Genomic DNA, 25642 nt, shown 5'->3' with positions numbered 1-25642 from the left:
ACCGAAGTTCCACGGGGGGGGGGGCACCTCATAATTTAGGGTGTGAAGCTTAAGGCATGTTGGTTGGTTTTCGACACCCTTGTGGGTATACGAAAGGATGGGGGTGGCTACATTCTATCGATGACGGGACGTATTTCCTTATGGAAAGGTTGTACCGTGGCCGGTGATGGCCCTTAGGACTCAACCACAGTTCTCGCTAGTGTTTGCTGTCGCGGCGGTCCGGTCATCCACGTTTTTTCCATGTGCCTTCGGATGTGTCAGAATAGTCAATCTATGATTATGGCAGTACCGAATAATTGCCATATTCAGAACGGCATGCTAGATTTCTAGTCTGTTTCTGGGTTCGACCATATGTTGTATTAAACTGAAAGAAAATGAACGCACTCATTTGTAATTTAGTATAGGTAAACCACCATAGAAAAAACATTGTATGGGTAGACATTTTGTCTTTACGTTAAAGAATTGATGTTGAATTGAAAATATGGACTTCGCGTATTAGCGAGTTCTTCCATTGATTAAGAATTTGAATTCACAAATTATTCTTGTAAAATAAAAGACAATGCATTATTATTCAAATTGAAAGAATAATTTAAATTAAAATTGTTATTTTTCTTTAAATGAAATTATTTTTATTTGTTTTATTTTTATACTGGAAATGACAACAATAGTAAGGGAAATACTATTTATATATTCCTGAAGGAGTGATTGGCTAATGTGAAAATGCCTTAATATTTCATTTCCAACACAGAAAAATTGGTTATTATTAAATAAAAATTCCGTTGTATTTTTTTTATCACATGCTTTTATTACCTATTTATTTTGCTTTTACGAAGTCGAATTAATTACTGCTTTTAATTTATATAATTAATTTAAATTTTATGAATTTCTTATTCTGATAATTTTTTTAAATAAATAAAAACGTTAAAAAATGAAGATTTTAAAAATAAAAAATTAGGAAATATGACATAAAATTTATATAAAAAAGAATTTGTGTTTTAATTAAAATGTCAGCATCTGTTTTTTTAATCGTCATACTCATGCTTTTGAACAAATCAGGATACATTCTCCTTCTAAAGTTTGACATTTTGATTCGGAACCTTATATAGTTGCTGCTAATAGAAACAGGTAAAACAAGGTATCCATTGATTACTACTATGTTTATGATTTTAAGATTATGCGTAGTTTTTAAAATTTATCTATTACAGTCAGGAATGTAGAGATTAAATAAATGATCAAAATGATGATAAATGCTATTTTTAGTTAGGAAATATCTTAATTGAGTTACTTATTGAAATGCCGAGCCACGCCATTTTTATTAACTTGCTCTTGAAGTTGATTAGTCTTGATAGGGTTGCTTTCTAAGTGACTGTTAGTATATACTTGGCATATTTTTTATTTACTAAGAAAATGTAATTTTTTTTTACTTTCAAGTCATTTAATAACAGGAAAAAGAAATACACTATAATCTTAATTATTAATTTACAACTAAATAATAACGGAGGTGCTTAGCTGAAAAATTTTTGTCACTCTAAATATTTTTTATTTATTTACATTTCTTCACATTTCTATCATATTTCTTAAAGCATTTGGTTATTTTTGGTCCTTTTCTTTAAAGCAATATAATCAACTTTATTGCATTCATTTCTATTGATATAAAATCTTACAATCTTTTTTGAGACGCAATTAGTCTTTTTTTTTTTTTTTTTTTTTTTTTTTTAGTATTCTGAGTAATTCTAAAAAAATTTATCCGAATATAACTTATCTGTGGAAAATAAAATTCCTAAAAATAATATCATAAATCAAGTTACAGTCAAAAGATTTTTCCTAAGATAAATGGCGTATGGCAAAGCACAATACGCGCGTGCTTTGCCAACACATTTTCGTTAGAGATACTAGAATTAGATTATCCACTTTGTTTTCCTATCAACTAGTTTACATTTGAAAACTGAAGGCCATGTTTCAAAATCAGCTGTGAAAAGCTGATTTCAATCGCTTGTTTACATTTTAAATCAGTATTGTGCTATTCCTGTAACTTCTTTTTTTTTCTTTTATGCCAAGAATTTTGCAACTGAATCTAACTAATTTAGTTTCTTAAAAACAAACAAGTTCTTTCAAAAATAGTTACAAACAATCTGAAAATAGAATTAACGTAATCATTGCAAAGTGTGTGAACCTATTTGTTAGTTTTCTATCCATCAAAAGAATAAGTTGCATAGAAAATTACATATAGAATAAATTCGAAATGGTGCAAGAAAACTTTTTTAATGCAGGAATTAACGATTTTTTAATTTAAATTTTATTTATTAATAAATTTGAAAGTGGAATAACTTTTTTTTAGCATAAATATAATTGACAACTGAATGACAGAATTTGTACAAGATATCAGAGCAAAATTTGAAATCATTATTCTCATTTTAATTTTTTTTGCACCGCAGAGATAAATAGAATTCGATCTACGTAGAAAGGGTTAAATAGAATTCGATCTACGCAGAACTTCTCAGAATCTTGGGGTAATGTTAATGTATACTGCAGGAAAGTGAATGCATCGCGTAATAATGTTGCTTAGCGTAGAAATTCCGCCTACTGTAAACAATTTAAAAAATGATTCCTCTATCTTGTGGGAGTTTTATTTATATATATTTTTTCTTTATTCATTGTTTGCTTGTTTGGAAAATAAGGAATATGCTAATTGGGTGGTTAGAAATCGGCGATGCTATGACTCCTTTCTAGAGCGTGAATTCTGTAAAAGCGAAATAATTACTTAAGACCCATCTTAATTATCCATTTAAAGTTCTCATCAGAGCCCCATTGGTAATGGGTTTTCAAAAAATATGATTCACAAATTTCTAATTTAATCATGGAAGTGAAGGAATGGGCCTTTTTATATTCATTTTATTCTCGTCTTCATTTTATTTTTACTTTATTAGTATGATTATTATATAGTCTTTTTTTATTTATTACTTTATTCTCCTAGTACTATCTCTATCTAAAATTAGATTGATACTTTTTTATCGTCTGATAGTTGTTCAATGTTCAAGGACAAGATACATTATCAATAAATATAATTAAGGAACATAATTACAAGTATTAAATCGATTATCGGCACACATTTTTCTTAAATTCGACAGCTCAGCAATATTCAACTAATAATTAATGTATCCAAACACTAGAGAACAACCTCCAAGCCATCCAGCGCCATCTTAGTAGATAAGACCAGTGAATATGCTGAAAATAACTCAACTCTTTATTCGGTTTTCGACAGGCCCAAATGAATATGAATTTCCCTCCCCTGCTCTGAGTAATTTTCTTTTTTTTTTTCATTTTGAATTAATTTTGCTGTGTTGTAATTGTTTTATGTAATGTTTATGTGTAATTAAATGCAATTGTAAGTGTACCTACATAGTTTCTTCTCAATTTTGATTGTGAAAAAGATTGTGTTGATCACTTATTGAATTTTCAGCTAGCACATCGTTATACTGATCAAATTAAAATTATTCCCATTTTGAGTATTCTTTATCAAAATACTAGAAATTATTCTAAATAAAAAAAAAACACCGCAATATTATACTGATTTTTATTAAAATAACTGAAAAATATGCATAATTTGAAATAAGATCAATAAGACTATACAGAATATGCATTGAGTTATAACTCTTGGTTAAACGGTTTATTAATACATTATTAATACACATAATTTAAAATACCAATTCAAATTGCACATATTTCATTAAAAGCAATGTAGTTTTCATTAAAAAAAATTTATATTTTTGTGAAAATAGCGAAGAAATGTCAATCCGAAATAATGAAACTATGATTTTTAACATAGTTTTCGAAGAAATTGTATTATTTAAATTTCTGCACTTGCTGAAATATTATTTAAATTTCTGCAGAATTTCACCTGATGATTGCCATATTTGCCGAAGTTAGCAACTGGTAGTTTTTGTAACATGGTTAATAAGTTGAATCATTTTTAAATCATATCCACTGTAAGAAATTACCTTTAAAAAAACAACATTAAAATGATTTGAACTTTTAGTTCAAAAAATCACAGCATGATAAGATTTTAAGTTTGATTCATCTGCCTTTACGCTACTTAAAAATTCTACTTTCAGATATAGCAGTGGTAAACTGCACTCAAAAAATTCTGGCAGATAAAAAAAATACTGAAACAATGAAAAGTATTGTAGTAAAGTTTATTTAAAATTTTTTTTAAAGTTTACCAAAATTAGAGAACTGATGCATTAAATAAATATTAAAAACTAATTATTACAATTTTCTTGGGATTATTACAACTTTTTTTTTTGTACAATAATGTATTGCAAAGTTATTGAGAATAAATAATAAACTTTTTGTTAAATAAAATGTTGGCATGCACTTTCTTATTGGGCACTTTCTATTCACCAAATAAATAGGTTTAAATTCGGTAGCACTAGGATCTATTTTGTAGAGTACGTAGAGTATGTATCATGCATATCCCATCATGAGATTTATAGATAGTATTCAGTCCATAAACATTATCATGTTAAAAAGCAATGATGTATTGGTCTTAAAAAAATTATTATTTAATATTTTTAGATAATTTATTATTAAATGGAAATCACAAATTACATTCATATGGTATTAACACAATAAATATATTTGGGTCATGCTTGTGACCTTGACCTTGAAATAAGCGATATCTTAAAAGTAAAATTATATATTTTATAAAATCTCATATATTCTTAGTATCAATCTTAAAGTTATTAATCTCACAAAACTAATTTCAATATTATTACAGAAAATTCACTCCAAAAATCCATCGTCTTCAAAATTGACGGGCCCAGTAAAACATTTCAACCGGCTAAGTAACAAAAAACGATGTTTTATTCAACACAAAAACATGATCACACAGTCAACAAGACACAGTCGAAGCATAACAAGCTGCAAATAGGCAATAAACAGATATAACAGCACAGAGAGAATTTTCTCTCGACCCAGCAATTGATTCAATATACGATTCAATGCTGCCTCAATATTCGATTCAATACTCGACTGTCTTCAGCCTTGTCGCCCAGTATTTTATAGCTTCCCTGACAGGGTAAATAAGCTTCCAAGAAAGATCTGCATTAACCTCGTTCTAATGAATTTATCGCCAAAATTCCTGTAGATTCTAGAATCTTCTATTTTGTTGTCAAAATCGCTAAATTCATCACCAAGTAGCTAAATTAATGCCAATGTCGGGGGTTCATTGATCCTTAATCCATTCAGCATCCGTTAGAGCTTTCTATGTAACTGTCTTCCTAGCTATGGAAATGGCTGCGCTGAGAAGGAGCATTACAAATTCGCAAAAATATTTATTTAAAATTATTCCAATCTGTAATGTGAACACAATTGATTATACAATATATTTTACACTGAATTTAAGGTTTCTTTCTTAAATATAAAGAACTTGTGTTTTTTACATTAAGCGAAAATTTTTAAATCTAAATATATATTTATTTATTAAATATATTATCTCAATTCAAATGTAATATTTCATGCAAAATATTTGTATTAAAATTATAACACTTTTTATGAAATTCATCTGCTTCGGTGTTAAAGAATTATCTTCCTATATTAATCATGTATTAATTAAAAAGAATACAAATACATCATTGTATTCGATAAGAACTAAACAAAAGCAAAAATTGTAATATATTACCACTTATTTATTACTGCCACAGTTTTAATCAAAGGATTGACAAATAACAAAATTTTACTGTCGATCCATTTATATGCGCCATAAGTCAAAATTGCAAGATAGATGAAGTGAATTTTAGTATATGATTTTAAAACAAAATCCGAGAATATGTATAATCAAAACAGCGGAAGTTGTCTCCTCAAAACTTTCTCGCCATCTCTCTAATAAACTTGTCATGCCGGAGAACACTTTATATGGCATTGCTGCACAATAGTTATGAAATATTAACTTTTGGCATGATTTTAATATTTTTACTGAATCCATCGTGCCATCCTTGGCGAGTTATTTGGCAATTAATCCCTGGCATGCGTTAATAGTATCCCGAAATCGAATTTGTATTTTAAAAAGGTTTTCATCAACCGATTGAAACAAAAATTATACACAAAACAGCATGTGTAGTCACAAAATCCCATATCAAATTTTATATATTTTAGTCATTGCGTTTTTAAATGATCGCGTTTACATGCTTCATGAAAGTACTGATCGACCGGCAGACAATCAACTCGTTGTTGGATACGGCTGAAAATGTGACAGATGTCTATATTCTAGATGTTAAATCAGTATACTGAATTCAATCTGTCTAGCTTTCTCCGTTTTGTAATTATCGTGTTAACTTATATTCGAACAACCGGACAGATGGACTTCCTCTGAACATATTTTATTCAAAATTTAATAAAAATCTACAAATTTCGTGTAAAGATCATATACCAAATCGCAACTATCTAGCTCAAAGCATTTCTGAACTGTCTTTGTCCCAGACAGACAGACGGACATTTTCCAAAAATGTGTTTTTGGAACTCAAGGAGGTGTAAAACTTGGAGGATTCGTCAAAGTCTCGAGTTCGAATTTTTCGACGATTGCTATACTTTATGCTACGTATACGAGGCAGTAAAATAAATATATAAAACGTCTGTTTGGTTCTGTACATTTATATGATGTGATCGCATGTGCACATTAAATCAAGCAAAACCTTGATTCTAGACCTATATTAGATTTTGAAGTCAACTGGTTTTCAGGAATAGTTCAATGTGCATTTTCAAATATCTTTACTATATTTTGAAGTTTAACACCAAATGCGTCAGATAATATAAATATACGAGAAACTTGAAGAGAGGAGAATATTCCTTCTGTGTGAGTGTGTGTTTTTGTTTTTGGCGTTTTCTTATGTAACCATTTTGTAACATATTAGTGAAATATTATTTTAAGGATCATAATCATAATACCACATCATAATTTAATACGATGAGTTATTCAAACGTAGAAATAGGATTGTTTTTCCTACTTGGGAGAGAAAAAATTAAAGAAAAAAAAAGAGATTAAATTGGCAAGAAATAAATTTTTCATTCGGTTTTATAAGTTTCGAAGACACTTTTTTTTTTAATTACTTCCAAAATATATCTGCCTTTTTTCCTGTGAGTTACTAATTTAAAAAATTGTTGAATCGTAATTAATTAGTACTTTACGATTTAGTTTATTCTAATAGGATTTTAAAACCATCTTTTAATTCATTAAGTTTTTCTTATAAAAATTAAAGACAGAAAATTTTGTTTATATTATATATTCCGGCTATTGCTGTCACTTTAGAAAATATAAAGGCTTCTTTATTTTAAATTTTAAATGCATACACATTTGATTCTTTTTTACTTTTCCGTATACCAAGTGTAAAGAAAACATTTTAATCGTCAAGAAATTTGAATTCGAGATTTAAAAAATCGAAAATAAATTTTTAGTATTATGTCTGTATGAGAATACAATAATTCAAAAATGCATTAAGCTAATCGGATAAAATTTGATATTTGGACTTCTATAAAATTTTGAACACAATCCATTTAGAGAAAGTCTGCCAGTCTGACTTTCTGCATAAAAGTGAGCACGTTAACTACAAAATGTAAAGATAGATAAAGTTTGCTACACAGATTCAGCATCTAAAATGTAGATTTTTATCAAATTTTGAACCAAATCTGTCCAAAAAGTGACTGCCTGTCATTGGACATGTAATCACAATTTCTCATAAACACAATGACTTAAATCAATGAAATTCGGTTTGTAATCTTGTGACTGTAGCTTTAATTTCATGTCAAATTTTAATAGAAAAGGCTTCTGTAATTTGTATTCGCACAATAGATTTAGTAAAAATGTTAAATTCACGTCAAGGATCAATATTCTTTGACTATTGTTCGTCAATCGCATTCAAGACATTTGCAGTCTTATCCAATTGCCATTTTAATCGGAAGTAGAGAATGTGAAAAAGTTTCAATCTGATTACCCTCTGGTTTGAAAGTAAATAGTGTTTTATTTTGTCATTTCGATTTTAATTTGGCTTAACTGCTTATTTGCTATTTATAAAAAATACTGACATAATTCGCTTTCACAGTTTACTAAATATGAATCAATATTGTATTTCAATAAATAATAATTAACATTTATTATATCTCTTAATTCTAAAGTCCACAATTGCAATTATCGTTTTTTTATATGATATTGCTTGATTCATTAATTGTGTTGTATATTTTCGATTTCGATAAATATTTATAAGTGATAGATATAAATTTTATGCTTAATTTATTTAACGCAATTATTTTATGCTTAATTTATTTAACGCAATTATTTTATGCTTAATTTATTTAACGCAATTATTTTATGCTTAATTAAAAAAAGAATCGAATATACAGTGAATAATTGAAAATAGCTTAACCCTTTCTAGGGCCATGGGAAGTATGCTTCCCACCAAATTTATCAATCTTTGTATGAAATTATGTAGGTTGGCATAAGTTCTGACACATTTTTTTAGTAAGTCAGAGACTTAGCTGCTTCAGATCTCTATCTCAGACAAAATTATGTGTTTTGATTTGTTACCTAATTATTAATTAATCAAATTAATTCATTAATCAAATTAAATTTATCTAATAAGCTAAATGAATCCCTTTTCTTATTCTAATTTCAAGCCTGAAAATATTTTAACCTAATATGACTAGAAAAAAATGGCCCTTTAAATGGTTAAAATATACAACAAACTTTATATTCGCAACGTTTTATGAACAATAACAGAGAGTTGTGCATTCCTTTCAGTATTTAAAGCGTCTACGTAATTTGAAATTTCTTATATAAAAATAAATTTGTGGAAGTTTGTTTGCATTGTATTTATGAAAAAATATTATATTTTGTCATAACATTATTTATTAATTATAGTTTAGTTATTTACAATTGTATAACTCTATGCTATGATAGAAGGTAGAGACTAACACCTGATTATTATAAATACATGGCAACCGCAAAAATTTTAGGTATTTGAAATATAATTGTTTAATAAAAGATTAAGTGACTTAATACCTGATTATATTACCATTTTTTACTTAGATTAAGTAACATGTTATATTTAAATAATTGTGACTCTTTTAAATTTAAATGATATGATTTATTCAACAAATATTTAATTTATTCAATAATTATTGCTTCATTGACGAATTAATGATTATTGAAAACTATTTTCATGGTTTGACTTTAAAAATATGTCCAAAGTCATTAAACATCATCATGAATCCAACAAATCCAAAAATAAATAAATAATATAAAATCTTTTAATTCGTTTGCTGCCCCTCATTTTATGCCAGTTATTTGAATCATCTATCTAATTAGATGATCCCATATTTATTGTTTTGTCTAGTGGAGAAGGCAATCATCTAATTAGACGGTAGGTGTGAATTACTGGTGAGTCATGCTGCACCTAACGTTTTACCACCTAACAACTAACAACCCAGCACCTACCGTTTTGCTCATTTTGGGCTAGTTATTTTTAAATAATATTTTACGGATTTTGAAATTCCTCTCTTTAGAATATAATTTGCTCATGCTATATATTATCAGAATGTTGAATATTCGGGAATTTTCCAGGGACCAAAAGGCCCCCGTGTTCGAGAAGAAGCCGGCTATCCGGCAGGATGAGGACGAAGACCGACTCTACTTCGAATGCATCATTGCAGCCAATCCCACCCCGACCATATCTTGGTTCAGGGATGACAAACCGGTCGAAAGCAAAGACCGATTCCAGGTAACAGATCTCGTTTCTTAAATGATATTGTTTATACTTTAACAAACTGAGCTCAACTATATAAATTTTAAATTCTTTTTTATTCATTTAAATATAAATTTCATTTAACCATTTAATTGATTTGCGTTTATGTTGTACGTGCATCGAATTATATTTTTAAAATGTTTAAAATAAGATTAAGACATTTGTCGTCATAATGATTTGATGCAAATATTATACATAACATCCCAATAATTCTCTGAATAATTATCATAATCAAAATAATAAATGATTTTTAATTCATTAAATTTTTTAGAACAGTCTTTTTTTTAAAAAAAGAAGGTTTTTTATTTAATCTTGTATCGCAACAGGTAAGTAGTTGATGTATTAAATGCATAGCGACAGAACGTCGAGTGTGAATTTCTATTATTGAAAAGATATTTTACTTAAGAAGCATATTTAGTGAATGAAAAAAAAAACCGATTTTTGATGGTTTAGTTATCCCAATGGCGATTTCTAATCTATATGCCATCCCCTGCAGTCCCTGTCTTCTCTCGGAATTAAAAAAGAATCTGAAAGTTGATTATGATGGCTTATGAACAGTACTGATGGCATTAGATAATCTTAAAACACTGAAGAGCATGATGTTAAAAATTATTAGTTTTTTACCAACTGTTTGAAAGTTTGTAAGTGTTTGGATTTCTTTAACTATGGAACGAAACTTTAAAGGAATATTGAGAATTTCGTGGAGATTTTCTTAAAGTGGTGGCCTGCTCCTCGCTTGACAAGATAACAGACGTACGGGAAGATGAGGAGGAAGGTCAGTGATTGACCACTTTGTAGCTGGGGGCCAACCTCCTGGAAGAGCATGACAGTTCGGTGAATCGGAGGGTTTTATGCACTGGTTATGTTTAAGACAGCAGTAGGCCACAACAATTCCTGTTGATACTGCTTCATTCAGTGGTGGCAGGGTGGTCGGCTGTACATAAGAAGAAGCCCCTGTCCTCTTACGAATTATGATTCTGGTCATTAATTAGCGGAAAGAAATCTTTCTTCTTGTTGCCCGATCACGTTATATATTGAAAATCTGATTTTCTAGTGACTTGCTATAATTAATAAAAAGAGAAATTATGAATTTTATATTCAGAGAAAAATAATGTGTTGTATGAAAATTATATAATTCAAAATCAAGTTAAATCACTGTGAATTCCATTTTTCATGAATAAAGAAAAAAAATACTTTTGAACGGAAAGGAGAAAAAATATATTTTGCCTGCCACCCATCCAGCCCAATTGTTGGACCTGCCACTCCATCGGACCACGAAGAATTTGTCCTTTGTACTCCCACTCTTAATCGTGCAGTTCAAAGTAACTGAAAGAGTCTCAGTTTTTAATTAGTTGTCCTGCTTTATATAAACTCTTTTATCTAGAGTGTTTAGAATTTTTCGGGTTAAATTTCAGAATGCTTTGTTTTTTTTTTATTGCAATGACATTCCACAAATTTTTTATTACTGATTCAATTTGTGTGACATTCTGGAATAAACGAGCATTCCAGCTTCCTTTTTTTCTTTTAACAAATATCTAAAATATAGCATAAGTAATGATTTTGAATAACAAATATTTATTTTTTAAATCTAGATTAAATGTGATAAAAAAGGAAATTCCTATCACTGTGCACTGGTGATAGAGGATGTCGATGAAGAAGATGGTGGAAAGTACAAAGTGACGGCAAAAAATAATTTCGGAGAAAGCAGTGCGACAATCAATTTGAACTTCGATAGTAAGTTTAGCACTTCTTATATATTTCACATTTTACTTAAAATGTGCTGTCATATCTAAGAATAATATTTTAGTATTTTTTTTTTATTCATTTAAGTTACGACAACTTTTTTATTTTTAGTAAAATTTCTTACTAATGGCAGAAATTCACCAATAAGACATATTGGTGACTTCTTTCAAATACAAAATTAATGAATATTTATCTTTGTTTGCAATTTTCTTTGAAACTATACAAAAATGGAAGGAGAAAAATTTTACAAATTGCGTTGATGCTTTTCAGTTTCAAAACGGAACCTGAAAAAATAAAAGACAATTCATTAATCTGTTTAAAGTTGAGATTCTTAGATAATCATTTTAAATATTAATAGCTAAGACGATTTAAAATTAAAAATCATTTTTATTATTTAATATTTTAATATAATATGTACTTCTGATTTAGTTTTATTTGGATCGTCAATCTTTTATATATTCCATGAAGTTGATTATAATTTTGATTCTTAAGGTAGATAACTATGTTAAAAACTCGATTTTTAACAAAAGTATCTAAAAATTTTTATTTAATATTCTTAATTTTTGAGAAGTTTTCTATAAAATTTCCTCTGGATTTTGTTTTTACATTCATTTTTTGGAAAGTTACATTCATTTTTATATTTACATAATATATGCTGTAGCGCTATTTTAAATATTTAAATGCCATTTTCTTAAATTCTAAATTTTTGTAAATTTTTTTACATGGAAAAAAATTTATAAATAAAAATCCAATGCATATTTTTTATTTCGGTATAAATATTTTTTAAATTGTTCTACAGTTTCTGAATTACAAAATAAGCAATCGAACCCCATTATTTAAAGATTGTATTGAAAAATAGTTTATTTCTTAATAAGTATGAATATTTTATCTATAAAAGTTTGAACGAATCATTTAATAAACTTCGAAGTTAGAAAGTTTTTGATATACACTACTTTTTAGCCAAGAAGAATCAAAAATATATTTTTCATTCTTTTTTCATATTTTCGAAACATATTTGGCTTTTAATTGATATATCTTTGTCTCACAGATGTTTCTTTAAATTATTTTTTATACAAAAATATAATTACTTTATAACATTTTTCAAATGATTTAACCCGAACGTAATCAAATACCTTAAATTAAAAAAAAATATCAGTAATCATAATCCATATATGAACTATGAACGTGTTGTTGATGATTCATTCAAACAACAAAGCAGTCTGTATCAGTTTTCTTTAAAACCTGAGTAACATACGTATACTTCTGACTACGCGGTTGCATTATTGATTAATTTTGTTACTAATTTCAGCCGAAGAAGAGGAGGAAGAAGAAGGCAAACCAGCTTTCACAGGAAAGCCTGTCATAAAACAAAGCCCAGATTTCAAAAGTATTATTTTTGAATGCAATCTTACTGCAGACCCCAAACCCACATTACAATGGTAAGATTTTGACATTAATTTTGAGACTTAATTATTGTAGTGTTTTCACTAACAAAACTGTATCAAGCTATTATGTTATTACTGCAATCATAACATCGTAGAATAAAACGTCTTAAATAAGCATTTTAAGTGTTTCTGTATAATCGATGATTTCTTTAATGGACAATATTTTGAATATACTATTAGAGCTTAAAACAGTTTTATCGCCTATTTCATTAATATATTTTCACTCGCATCAGAAATTTAAATAAATTGAAAATGTCCTTTTTTATTAATAAAAGAATTTTAAAAAAATTGTCTGGTTGAACAATGTATTTTGCATATAAAATATCAATTGCCGAAATTAAATTATTTTTATTATATGAAAGGTTATGTTCTATGATCTGATGCTATTTGTTTTACCGCAACTGCACTTTATTCTTTTTAAAATGAAAGTTGAAGACATATATAAGCATTTTAACTGACACCATATCGATTGTCTAAGCAATGAAGCTGAATTAAATTTATCTTCAGAATGTCCCTTTATAATTGAGAAATGAAAATATTGTTTGCACTTTTACTGGTGTGCTACTAATGCTTCGAGATGGAGTGAGAGCTTATTCAAATTTACGAAATCCATCTCTAAATATTTACGCCTCGCTTTACACCAAAACGGTATTTAGCCAATTAATTAACTAAGATATTGTTTTAGTGCTTGTAGATTAGAAATAAGTAAAATTTTTCTTCTTGTGCTGGTATTTTTGTCAGGAATATTTTTTTTTTCATATCTAATTTGTAAAAAAAATGATCATGGCGATTTTTTTTTGTTAGGAATAACTTAAAGAATTTCGTTTAAGGACTCATCTTAAAAAAATTTCATAAATTCTTTTGACTCAAAATAATTTTCTTCATTAGTTTTGTTTAAAAATATCAAAAAAAATCTAAAATAAGAAGAAAACCTGAGAACTTTGATGGACCTGAAATACCTGGTCTTTTTATATCTGCAGTTCAGAAAACTTATTCCGTTAATTTATAAATGCCGTAACTGACATCAATATTGACAAAATCTGTGAAAATTATTATCACATTGAACTTTTTTTATAAGAAATTAGTAATGATACTTGAATGCATTTAAGTAGTTGCTAATAGTTTCAGAATGGAAATGTTAACATAAGGCTATTTTCAAAACGCTGCCAAAAAAAAAATGAAAGTTGATTTGTTTTAAATTATTGCATAACAAATATTATATGAAATAATATAATGAAGCTATCTGATTTGTGTATACATATAATTAAGTAAAATTTACTTTACTAAACTCAAAATGTTTCTAAATTTTGATTGACTCTTGATAATTATACTCTCCCCATTTATAGATGGTATATAAGAGAAAGTGAATTTTTTGAAACGAAGCAAATTAACTTTGCAATAAACAGTTTCCTTAAAGAATTATCTTTTTATAGTTAGAACAAATTTTAAAGATTAAATATTTTCATCGTCGATCTGTAGTGGTTTTTAAAACTTTTATAAGAGAAATATAAGTCACGAATTAATAATAAATCTATTTTCAGCTGGCTATTTTAAAAATAACCACTTCATTTCTTTTTTTCTTTACCAGGAACTGAACACAAGTTGCAATATTTTTTCCCAATTATAAGATAATTGTTACATTAAATAACAATGCAATAACAAACCATAATATTTCTAAAGACTTAACTTACAAGATACAGAAAAAAAGACATTATTACTTTCTATTCAATATTATATAATATGGCATGCTTCCTTTTCGTAAACACGGAATCTTTACGGAAATGAAATCTTGTAACTGGATCTTCGCCCATTTATTGATGTGTTAGAATTTGAAATTTTGTTTACTTGTGCTATCTGAAAGACAATATAATATTTCCCAATTTTTTTTCTTAATCGACAATTGATTGATCGGTCCACTGATATAATTAAATTTTTGTTCTATATTTGTATCTCCACCTGGTAGTGTATTTGAAATTAAAGATTTAAAAGTAAACAAATAATTCCTAATAAAAGATTAGAATCCCTAATAAAGAATCCTAATAAAAAATTACATTTTTATTAGGATATCGTTCAACACATCTTTTAAAATCTGTTTTCGTTTATTTCCACAGGTTCCACAACGGCAAGGCGATTAATGATGGGGGGCGTTATAAATATATACTGAAGCAAGTAGCCACAGGGTACATCGCATCAGTGGAAATAGCTTCAGTGGGATCCGAAGATGGAGGGGAATATAAAGTAGTTGCGAAGAATTCGGTTGGAGAAGGATCCGCAACCATTAATTTGAATTTCGAAGGTATTTCAATAAGCTCAACAATACTTTTTAAAATTTTATATCATTAATTTTTTTATTTAGAACTAGATTCGTAAATCATAAAAGTTGAATAATGATAAATAGTTTGAGTAATATCAATGAATATAGTTTCTTTCAAAATTGTTTTATAGAAGAAATGACGATTAAATAAATACATAAAATGATATCCCAATAAACTTAAAAAGTAAAGTCCTATCAATTTAAATGAATAAGAGTTTATTTGTTTAAGACTTAATACACAATGCTTTGTCATAAAAATATTTAGTGCGCATTTTTCTTCATTTACTTCAGTTAAATTTTTAGCATTTTATTTAATTTAAACTAAAATTTGGTTGATATTTCTTTCGAATATAGAGAAACAATAATAATAAATAAAATAGCAAATTAATAAATGATCTTTCAGTCTTTTGAGGAAAACATTGAAACATTTACTTTCGATGAACAAATTCATTTCTAATATTTGTTTTAATTTTTTATTTAATCAAAAGTATAAACAAATATTTTTTTAATGTTTTATTATATCTTGTATGAATAATTAATTTTAATATTTATTTTTGTCTTTTGCAGGCGATGCAAGTAAAAAGTGAGTATCATTTATTTTACTTATTTCATTACAATAATTCCTAAAGTGTTTTATTTAAATATCTGAGGGTTTTATAATTAAAGAAATGAATATTCATAAGCAATATAAAACAATTATTTCTGAAAATAAAATATTCATTTTTAATACTTATCAATTATGTATCATTTATGAAATTGATTTAGCACGAAGGAAGTGATATACATGCTCTATTTAAATGCATGCAGAAACCTATTCTCTTTTTCAGTCTCTTATTGTATTAAAAAAAAAAGTCTCGGAACTGAGATTTTTTAATGTTTTCCAAATATAAAATAATTATACAGTTTCCACTCTAAAAAAAATTAAGAATATCATATGATCGGTTCTCCGGCTACGATTAGCCAGATTCATCCGTTTCAAATATGTAAAGAGCTTGCATGCAACCCGTAATTGCTCGCATTCAAAACTTCCCTTCGCGAGGAAAGGCTAGCTGCTTGTGCTAGATCACGATAAGGTGAGTGCTTTCAAGTCACATCTGGAATCAAGTTTCTTTTCGAAACATGATTCTGAAAAAGAGCAATGTCAAAAGCGTTCGAAGATGTAATAAAAGGAGATTAGCAATCTACACCTTTCATTTTTGTCCAAATAAACGCATAAACATATTGTTGTACAAGCTGAACATTCCTAAGCAAACATTAGATAAAGAGCCTTTTAACTGCACTGCATTTATTCTTCCGCTGTAAAATAAGTTCAAGAAAATTTTGAATGTTATAGTATAGTATAAGTCAATACACATTTTTCAATAATTATTCTTACCTTTTAGGATACCTGGAGGCAAAGCCCCTAGGTTTCCCAAGAAACCTGCCATTAAACAGGAAGGAGACTCTTTATGTCTAGAGGTCGTCCTGGAAGCCCACCCATTTCCCAAAATTATATGGTTCCTGGGAACCAAAGAAGTCAAGGAGGGACCAAGGCACAAAATGATTAAAAAGGAGACTTCGAAGGACACATATGTATTAACGCTAGAAATACTTGTAAGCCATCTTCTTATTTGTCCTTACTATTTTTAATTCAATTTCAAATATAAATTTGAAGAAAATGGCATGTTTACTATAATCAGTTACTATTATTTTCTAAAATGAACATGCGAATGCAATAAAAATTTATTAATTTAAAAGTTAATTATTAAAATTTATTAATTAAAAATTTATTAATTTATTAATTAACATTTCCTATCTTGATGTGTGTATGGAAGTATTTAGTTTTTAATCAATGGCAAGATAAGACTATTTGTTATGCTTATTAATTAGGGACTTTCTCTAATATGCTGACATTCAACATTGATCCATTTCCAAAACTCTTACGAGGATCAGGTGTGAGTTAATGCTGTTCGAAAATAAATAGAAAGTTAATAGAGAAGAGATACTAAATATCAGAGAATAAAGAATATTTCAGCATTGTGCTTCGATTTTGTACGGTTATTTAGGAAATAAATCAGCATTCTTATGAATGAAACGTTTTTGTATTAACTCAAAGCTTATTCATTTAACCCAGTTTGTTTCTTAAATTTTACATGCTTGATTATAGAGTTAGATTTATCATTGCTAATATGAACTATGATGCTGAATATTTTCAAGGTATTTAGTAAACTTGCTTTCTAATATTTTTTTTTAATTTGTAAAAAAAAAAAAAATACTTTAAGGTTGAGTCCTAAGGACCCTCACCGATCACGGCATAACTCGTTCCTTAGGAGGCACATTTCGTCATTCTTAAGAGGTAGCTGACTCTACACCTTTTCTGTACTTGCCAGAATGTGGAGAAGCAACCGCCATACTGTCTGTTTTTCATTCTTGTGGAATTTAAGTCGCATATTAGCATATGTTTGGGAAATTTTATATTTTTGGCACTTTTTTACAAATATCTAAGTTTACCTACCCTTTAAGAACGAAACGCGTTTTCAAAAATGAAAAAAGAAATTATTTATTTTCAAAGAACATATTCTCAAAGTATGATATTTGTATAAAATTTTTACACTACCCAGTGTTTGTAGCATATTAAATGGATATATCTTTTTCTTAATGTCATGATTGTTTTCTTCAACAGGATCCTTCACCAGAAGATGGTGGCACTTACAGATGTAATGCTGTTAATGAGCTAGGAGAGAGCAATGCAAATATTGCTCTTAATTTACAAGGTAATTACAACTAATATTAAACATTCGATTCATTGCGCAATCTACATGCTCTTAACTCTACTTTAGTTCAGTTTATTCAAATTAACAGCCTGCATCTGAAGTTAATTTTGGACAGTGATCAGATGATCAGGATTTTACCTGAGTTGGCATTTCTTTTTCTAAACTTCTGTATCACATCAATGGACTTATTAACTCTACCGAGAAGTTACTTAATATACAAGATAATCTTGTGAACGCTAAACAGTGACCATTTCATCATTAATCAAATGAAATAGTATTCCGTTTATAACTTTAAACAATAGGATCTAAAAGAAATAATTTACATTTGTTCAAGTAATTATTATTCAGTCAAGTTATTAACATTCAGTATTAAACTGTTAAATAAATATGATATGAATTCCTGATGCAAGAGTTATTTGTATTTGTTTTTTTATCAACACAAGCAAATATATTTTCTGATATTTTTGAATTGCTTTATTTCTCAGCAGAGTTTGAATATTTTAGAAATAATTTATTTTGTTTGTGGCAAAAAAAGTCTTTTAAAAATTAATTCATTTCTGAAATATTTTTAAGCAAATCTGTTTTTTGATAACGAATAGAAATTTTCGTAAAGAGGTAAAATAAAATTTTGAAATATTTTGAGAAACTTGAACCGATATTTTTAAGGATGTCTGTTCTTCTTCTTTGTTATACGTTGTTGAGAAAAAAACCCTTATAAATTTTTTATGTTTATTCCTAATAATTCTATTATATCAAACCATTAATAACCAATGTAAAATCTCAGTTATCTCCAATAAGTAGGAATTTCATAACTTTTCATGATGCTCTATATTGTAAGATTCTACAAATACAATTAATAACAAATAAATTAATCAATAATAGCTTTCATAAAGGAAATTAATATAATAAACAATATTAAAAAGTTTTTATAAAGATAAAACAGTCACGGTTTAGTTCAAATTGTTTAAGGCACTAAATTGCTTTTCAACAGCTTAATGCGTTTTAGTTGCCATATCATGCCATCTTTCTAAAATCTATATGTTTGTTTTACAGACTTTTGCTTTCTCTTCAGTGTATTTCAAGATCATTTCAATAAAATTTAGCTCATCTACATGAATCTATTTGACATCACAAATCTTATTTTTCTGCTCTTTAAGCTCTCATTTGAAACATCATCTCTTTCTCACTACTCATCATCTAAAGGTGACATATAGAAAAATGCAAATGAAACCGTGATCGATTGAAATAGGAATATGTAAATGAAATTTAATGAAACGTTATAAAAATCTTTACAACAACGGTCTAATCAGTCTAGAACGCAACGTGAACAGTGAACAAACACCACACAACTGATCAGTAGTTCCGATACTATTTATCTATTTGATCTTGACATCCAACAAATAGGGAATCAAATATCCACTGAGTATTAATACAGAACGGATATAGCATAAAACAACTCGTCTTCGTATAGGACATACACGGTTCACACACAAGCATCTATTTTTCGGTAACAGAGCATTTGTGTGCTCCACATTTCGCACAGATTTTACAGTCCACCACATTTTAATCGAATGCCCAATTTTTAAAATGTTCACCATAACCAGTTATTTCATTCATCACTTTTAACTCTCATTGAATTATTGGAAGGGAAACACCATTCAAACATTTTTTAATTTTTGTCACGCATTTAATATTTTCAACTGTTTAAATCTTTTAGTTTGTTCTTCATTTTAAATGTATAACCATTTGCTACTTACTGTTTCTAAAGTATTTTAACTATTTTTTTGTTTCTTTTCATGTAACCATACATATACTCGCATTTTAAAGAAAATTTAATCTCTGTTTTACCATATGAACGGCACAGTTTGGCCAAAGATGCTCTTGTGACAAAAAATACAAACAAATAAACATATAACATAAAACATCGTTTCAAAGAATAGGATTCTACTGAATTCTACTAATTTATCATATAATTTCTCAAGTTAAAAAGAAACTTTAAATGATTTCAGTTATCATATTAAACAATGATATATATATTTTATATTTTAAAATTTTGCTTGAAAAAGCTAATTTAATTATTGAAATAAAGCATTTGCTCAATACTCATGAAGCTGCATTTTTTTTTCAGGAGCCGAAGAGGGTCCAACTTTTACACAAAAACCAAAGATCATTCCAAAAGAAAATGGAAAGCTTATTTTGATGGAATGCCATGTTAAATCCAAATCTGCCCTCAGAGTTACATGGTATCAAGGATCTAAGGCTGTTCAAGAGACTAACCGCTTCAAGAGCTCTGTGGTAGAGCTTAGAGGCAATGAATATAAAGTTGCTCTTGAAATAAGGGTAATAAGATGCATTCCATATCTATCATTTATATATAATAGAATTGTGATTATACAAGCTGATTGGAAGCTTAATCACTCGGATAATCGAAAACTCGATTAATAACATCTAAATATTAAATCATGACTTTTTCTATTGACAAGTTTTTCCAAAATTGTTCATCTGAAATGATTAAAATAAATCTGTCTGAATTCTTTTTTTTCTCTATGAAAATGCCTCAAATTTCTGCACATCAAAATTAAAGTGCTTAAGAACAACGCAGTGCTTATATTTTTTTTAAAATCTCTAAATAACTTCTTGAGTTTCAAAGCATCATCTTCCTGTAATAGTAAAGAGATAATTGTCTCTATTGCGAATTGGTTAACAATAACTTGATGATAGATACTTGGATAATTAAGATTTACACAAATACGTTTAAATATTCCCCTTTTTCCAACAGGAAAAATCAATCAATTATTTGAAATGTTTTATTTTCATTAATGTATTTTGATGAAAAATAAATGCGCAGAATATACTAATACAGTTGATTCAGAAATTGCAATGATTCATTTAAAATTCGTAATTGAATTACATGTATTTCTTATGTTATGTTAATTTTTTTCTTAATATTATTTCATTAAATTATAATTTATTTGATAACACAATTGTATGTGGGATAATAAAACCGAGATGGATAACTATTTTTTTATTTTTGAAAAAACTTTTATGTTAATCTTCCAGCTGCGTATTCCGCGATTTCCGCGGGTTGGCAATCAATCCATTTTCTGTTGCATCCTGCGTTTTCCACAGTTTAACACTGTTTATTTTTACGATCACAGATTTATTATTATATTATTATCGTGTAACATATAGTATCAGTTCCCTTTCTTTGAAAAATATGTGAACTTATTTGCAAACATCGCATTTAAATAGTGATTTCAAAGAATTGCGCAGCCAGAAGGTTAATACTCGATACTGGCAAAGTGAAGTGGCAAGTTAGTTTCTTCTAAAGATATTACATGTAAAATTTCATATAACTATGCAAATATGTATATTTTTTCACATATAAATGTGTGTGATTACTATTGTGCAATAGAGGCGATTAGTTGAGAGCAGCAGTTTCTTTTTGCTTTTTCTTTCCCTAAGCATGAAGCTCTAGATTTCATTCTGTCTTAGTAGGACTTAAGACCAAATAGTGCTTCGGTTCTATAATATTACCACACTAAACTTAAGGTTCTTGTGTGCTTTTATGATTTAAAATAAAATTAAACTTTTCTTATAGATAATTTTTAAAAGCATTCACATGCATAAGAGTAAATAGAGAGCTGAGAAAATAAGAGCTGATAGCGCATTTTTCATTCTTGCATGTTTAAAAATTTATAATATAAAATTACAATATATTACTAATAATTAAATTTTATAAGACAAAAAATTAGATTTCTTAATAATCTTTTAGAATTATGTTAAAAAATTAAACTGAATAATTTCTTGCCATTAATCCAATTTGCTTATTTCTAATTTTTTCCTAAATGGATATTAATTATCCATTTATGAATCTTTCGGGTTTACTGAATTGAAATAAGGTTCAATTTGATTTCTATATTTATATCTAACTTTTTGAAAGTTTAAACAAATTTCTGATGGCTTTAAAAATTAAAAATGTGTTATAATAATAATATTTCTTTTACAGGATCCTTCATCTAAAGATGGTGGAATTTATAAATGCAATATACAAAATGATGAAGGAGAAATCAATGCCAATCTTAATCTGAATATTGAAGGCAAGTTTTTACTTTAAATATTGTTGCAAGAAAGATTTAGATAATTTTAAATTTAATTAATATGAATTTTTTTCATTTTTTAGACGTCACACTAAACATACTTGTAAATAAAATCTTATTATCTTACACTTTTAAATAATTGGTGAAAATGGCATATAAATTCATTTATAATGTTACAAATTTATTTATAAAGATAATAATGGGATACTGAATAGCAATAAATAAATAAAGTTAGAAAAAAAGAAGATTTACATATTACTTGCTTTTTATCTTTTGCATAGTATTTTTTGAAACGCTCAAATAATAAGCTATGTGAAGCTACATACAAAGGAATTCTTTAAGAGCTCATTTCACGGGGGGCAATTGAAAAAATGCAAGCTGAACGTCTATCAAATAATTATAAAAATGAATCAAGACAAGAAGCTTTCCTTTTTCATTGTTATTTATTTATCTTGACAATTTTATCTTAAAGATACTACTATCAAGAATTTAAAGAAAAGATTCTGCTTGAAAATAAAAATAAACAACTTCGTTTGTTAATATATAGTATAATACTTAAGTAGACTAGTCTCAGGTATTAATATATAAAATGTTACATAGCCAAAGATTTTGAAAATTTTGTATTTCTTCTTTTGATATAACTCTATTTATTCTGATTTTTCAATATTTTGAATTATTTTGATTCTGTTTAGGTGATCGCATCGAAGGTGACGCCCCAACTTTTGTTGAGAAACCAAAGATTATTTCTGAAGATGATGGCAAAAGGATTATCATGGAATGCAAAGTCAAAGCTAATCCCAAACCGACGATCACGTGGTTTCTAGATAATGTTGTCATAAAAGAGACAAACAGAATTGTACAGACTGTTAAACAAGAAAAAGATGTTTACACAATCAGACTGGAACTCAAAGTAAATATAATTGTTTTCTAATATATTTTTATAAATTGAATGAATTCAGATTTTAAAATTTTTTCGTGCATCAATGAATTATTGTAAATGAATTATGCATGAAGAGCATTCGTTCCTAAATCCATATCTGTCATTTTGAAATTTTTTTTTCAGAGTCCAGAGCTGACTGACGCAGGATTGTACAAGTGCAATGTCAAAAATGTTGCTGGCGAAAGCAACGCTAACCTTACACTGAACATTGAATGTAAGGATTATAATATAAATACTAATTAATTTGATTAATATTATCAATTACTTAGAATTTAATACATTAATTAAATTATATTAATAAGCTTATATTAATAATAATGCAAGGGAAAGTGCTTTTAACATGAAAATTACTGAAAAGAAAGTTAAATTTTGGATTAAATTATTTTATCGCAGTGTAGTATCATTTGATATGAACTTAATTTTAGATTTTTTATTTTTTATCTATTTAAATTAAATTTTTCAGTTATTATAGTTTTGTTTATTTTGGTGGGTATCTCTTGACTTTATATTAATGATTCGGAAATATTTTCTTCTACAAACTCAGGATCGAAAAATAGACATCGCATTTGTGAACTCATAAAAAATTCATAATCAGCAATTACTATGAAACATTTCTTGTTTCTAACAATAAGGTAATCTAAAAATATCTTCTAGATCTTAAGATCTGCAATATATTAATCAAATGTAAATTTTATTGAAAATTACGGAATTATTGTTCTTATTCATTCTTGAAATCAACTTTTACATGCCTTCCAAAATGACGAGTTTGAAATTTTTAATAACTATTATTTATTTATTCCTTTTCTTTTTATTATTTATATAAAGTAAATAAAGCTATACATCATTCGCAGAAGTTTATGTATTTTTTTCTATTAACCTTATAAATCATATTATTCAATCAGGAATTTAAAATACATATTTATTGAGAATTATTTTCAATTTTTGGTAAACTTTCTCTCTTTGGTAATTTTATATTTTAAAACAATTACTAATTACTGACTTTAGAAATCTATATTACAATTAAATATAAATGAATTTTAAATATCAATTTTTTTCAGATATTCTTTTGTTTCTTAAAGCTATTCAGTTGCGTAGTGAGTAAAAGGACAATTTTGGTATACATATATCAGTTTTAAGGGGGAGTCATGGAGATTAAATATTGATGTGATTATCCCTGTTTTCAAAATTTAAATATGATAAGACAGCGAAAAAAGATCATCATCCTGGAAGTTAGTTAACCTTACTAAACTAACTATGATAGCTATTGGCGAGAAAATCATATTATGCTCCGGACATCATTTATTTTCGCTATGGTTCATTAAAGCTGTTCATTACTAAATTAAAGTGGGAATATATTATATTAAATTTATATTGTAAATAAGAAATATAAAGAAAATAAAGCTGTTTGATTCATCTGACTAACGTCGATTCTTTTTTTAAAGTGGCTCCTGTTATTCGGGAGAAGCCCAAAGTAATCCGTAGAGAAAGAGAAGAGAAGGTTGTCATTGAATGCCATGTTCGATCGAACGCCCAGCCAGAATGTGTATGGTACAAAGAGAACACAATGGTTCGCCAGGATGCCAAACACAAAGTTCAGATTAGGAAAGTAGACAAAGGAGAATATGCAGTCATGTTGGAAATTGAGAAACCAGCTATTACAGATAAAGGTCTTTATAAATTGCAGGCCAAGAACGAGAAAGGTATCATAGCATCCGAGCCGATCAAGGTGACACTGGAAGGTGAGAAATTCTGTTCGCAACTTTTACTTTAAATTAAGATTCAAAATGTTCTATAACTGTTTACTGAGCTTCAATCAATGAGAAGAATGTTTTCATAATTTATCATACTACGTTTTGTTCATTCTGTTTGCTCATAAAGTCACTTAAAGATCTAGTACTGCAGCTAAAGAATATTCAGGGCAACGTTTTCAAATGAATGAAAAATTAATTGGTTTTAGTATTGTCAAATTAACAAGTTTATTTAAAATATAACAGAAATATTTATTTATTACGTTATTTAAGACAGACCTCATAATTTTCCTTTCGTGTTGAAATGAAAAGGATGATACCTGATACGGTATTATCTCTTTCAAATTAAAAAAGAAAGCATTTGTCTCTAAGAAATCAATTTTCTTTAGACCTGCTAGCAGGGAATGTCTTTGTCTTGATAGTTCTGAATTGACAATCATCCAATTCAATTTCTGAGAATCTGCTCCAAATTTGCAGAGGTCTAAATCTCAGTTGGAAATTCTCAAATTGAAAAGGGAATTTTGTGTACAAATCACTCAATAGATTGTTGGATGATCTTTGTGTTTTACTAACAAAACTAATTTTTATTATTTCGAAACAGTGAAATCCAGTTTAGTTTTCATTAACAGGCTTTCTATGAATACTTATGTACAATTGTAATTTATGCACAAAAAATTCAGGGAGAAAAAATTTTAAATGTTATTTCTGTCTGGATTTTCTTTGTGAGTTTGACTTGTATTTTACAAAACGTTTTGAATAAAATCCTTACTTTCTTATTCAAAATATTTATATAAAACCGTTTAGCTAG

General features: G+C 27.7%; 1 protein-coding gene across 2 annotated transcripts in view; it reads left to right on the top strand.

The window, feature by feature from the left end:
- Positions 1-25642, top strand: part of LOC129974839 (twitchin-like) — a 243952-nt gene that overhangs the window by 59999 nt on the left and 158311 nt on the right. For both annotated transcript variants that reach the window (XM_056087604.1, XM_056087605.1), the window contains 12 exons: positions 9611-9767; positions 11384-11525; positions 12844-12973; positions 15091-15275; positions 15861-15876; positions 16676-16886; positions 17956-18046; positions 20175-20386; positions 22056-22146; positions 22839-23056; positions 23210-23300; positions 24529-24825. In XM_056087604.1, the coding sequence (XP_055943579.1) occupies positions 9611-9767; positions 11384-11525; positions 12844-12973; positions 15091-15275; positions 15861-15876; positions 16676-16886; positions 17956-18046; positions 20175-20386; positions 22056-22146; positions 22839-23056; positions 23210-23300; positions 24529-24825 (1841 nt within the window). The remainder of the gene's footprint in view (positions 1-9610; positions 9768-11383; positions 11526-12843; positions 12974-15090; positions 15276-15860; positions 15877-16675; positions 16887-17955; positions 18047-20174; positions 20387-22055; positions 22147-22838; positions 23057-23209; positions 23301-24528; positions 24826-25642) is intronic.

Source organism: Argiope bruennichi, chromosome 7, assembly GCF_947563725.1.
Source record: "Argiope bruennichi chromosome 7, qqArgBrue1.1, whole genome shotgun sequence".
Lineage (NCBI taxonomy): Eukaryota > Metazoa > Arthropoda > Arachnida > Araneae > Araneidae > Argiope > Argiope bruennichi.
Note: the sequence above shows the minus strand (reverse complement) of the source record. Positions and strands in the feature narration are given on the sequence as shown.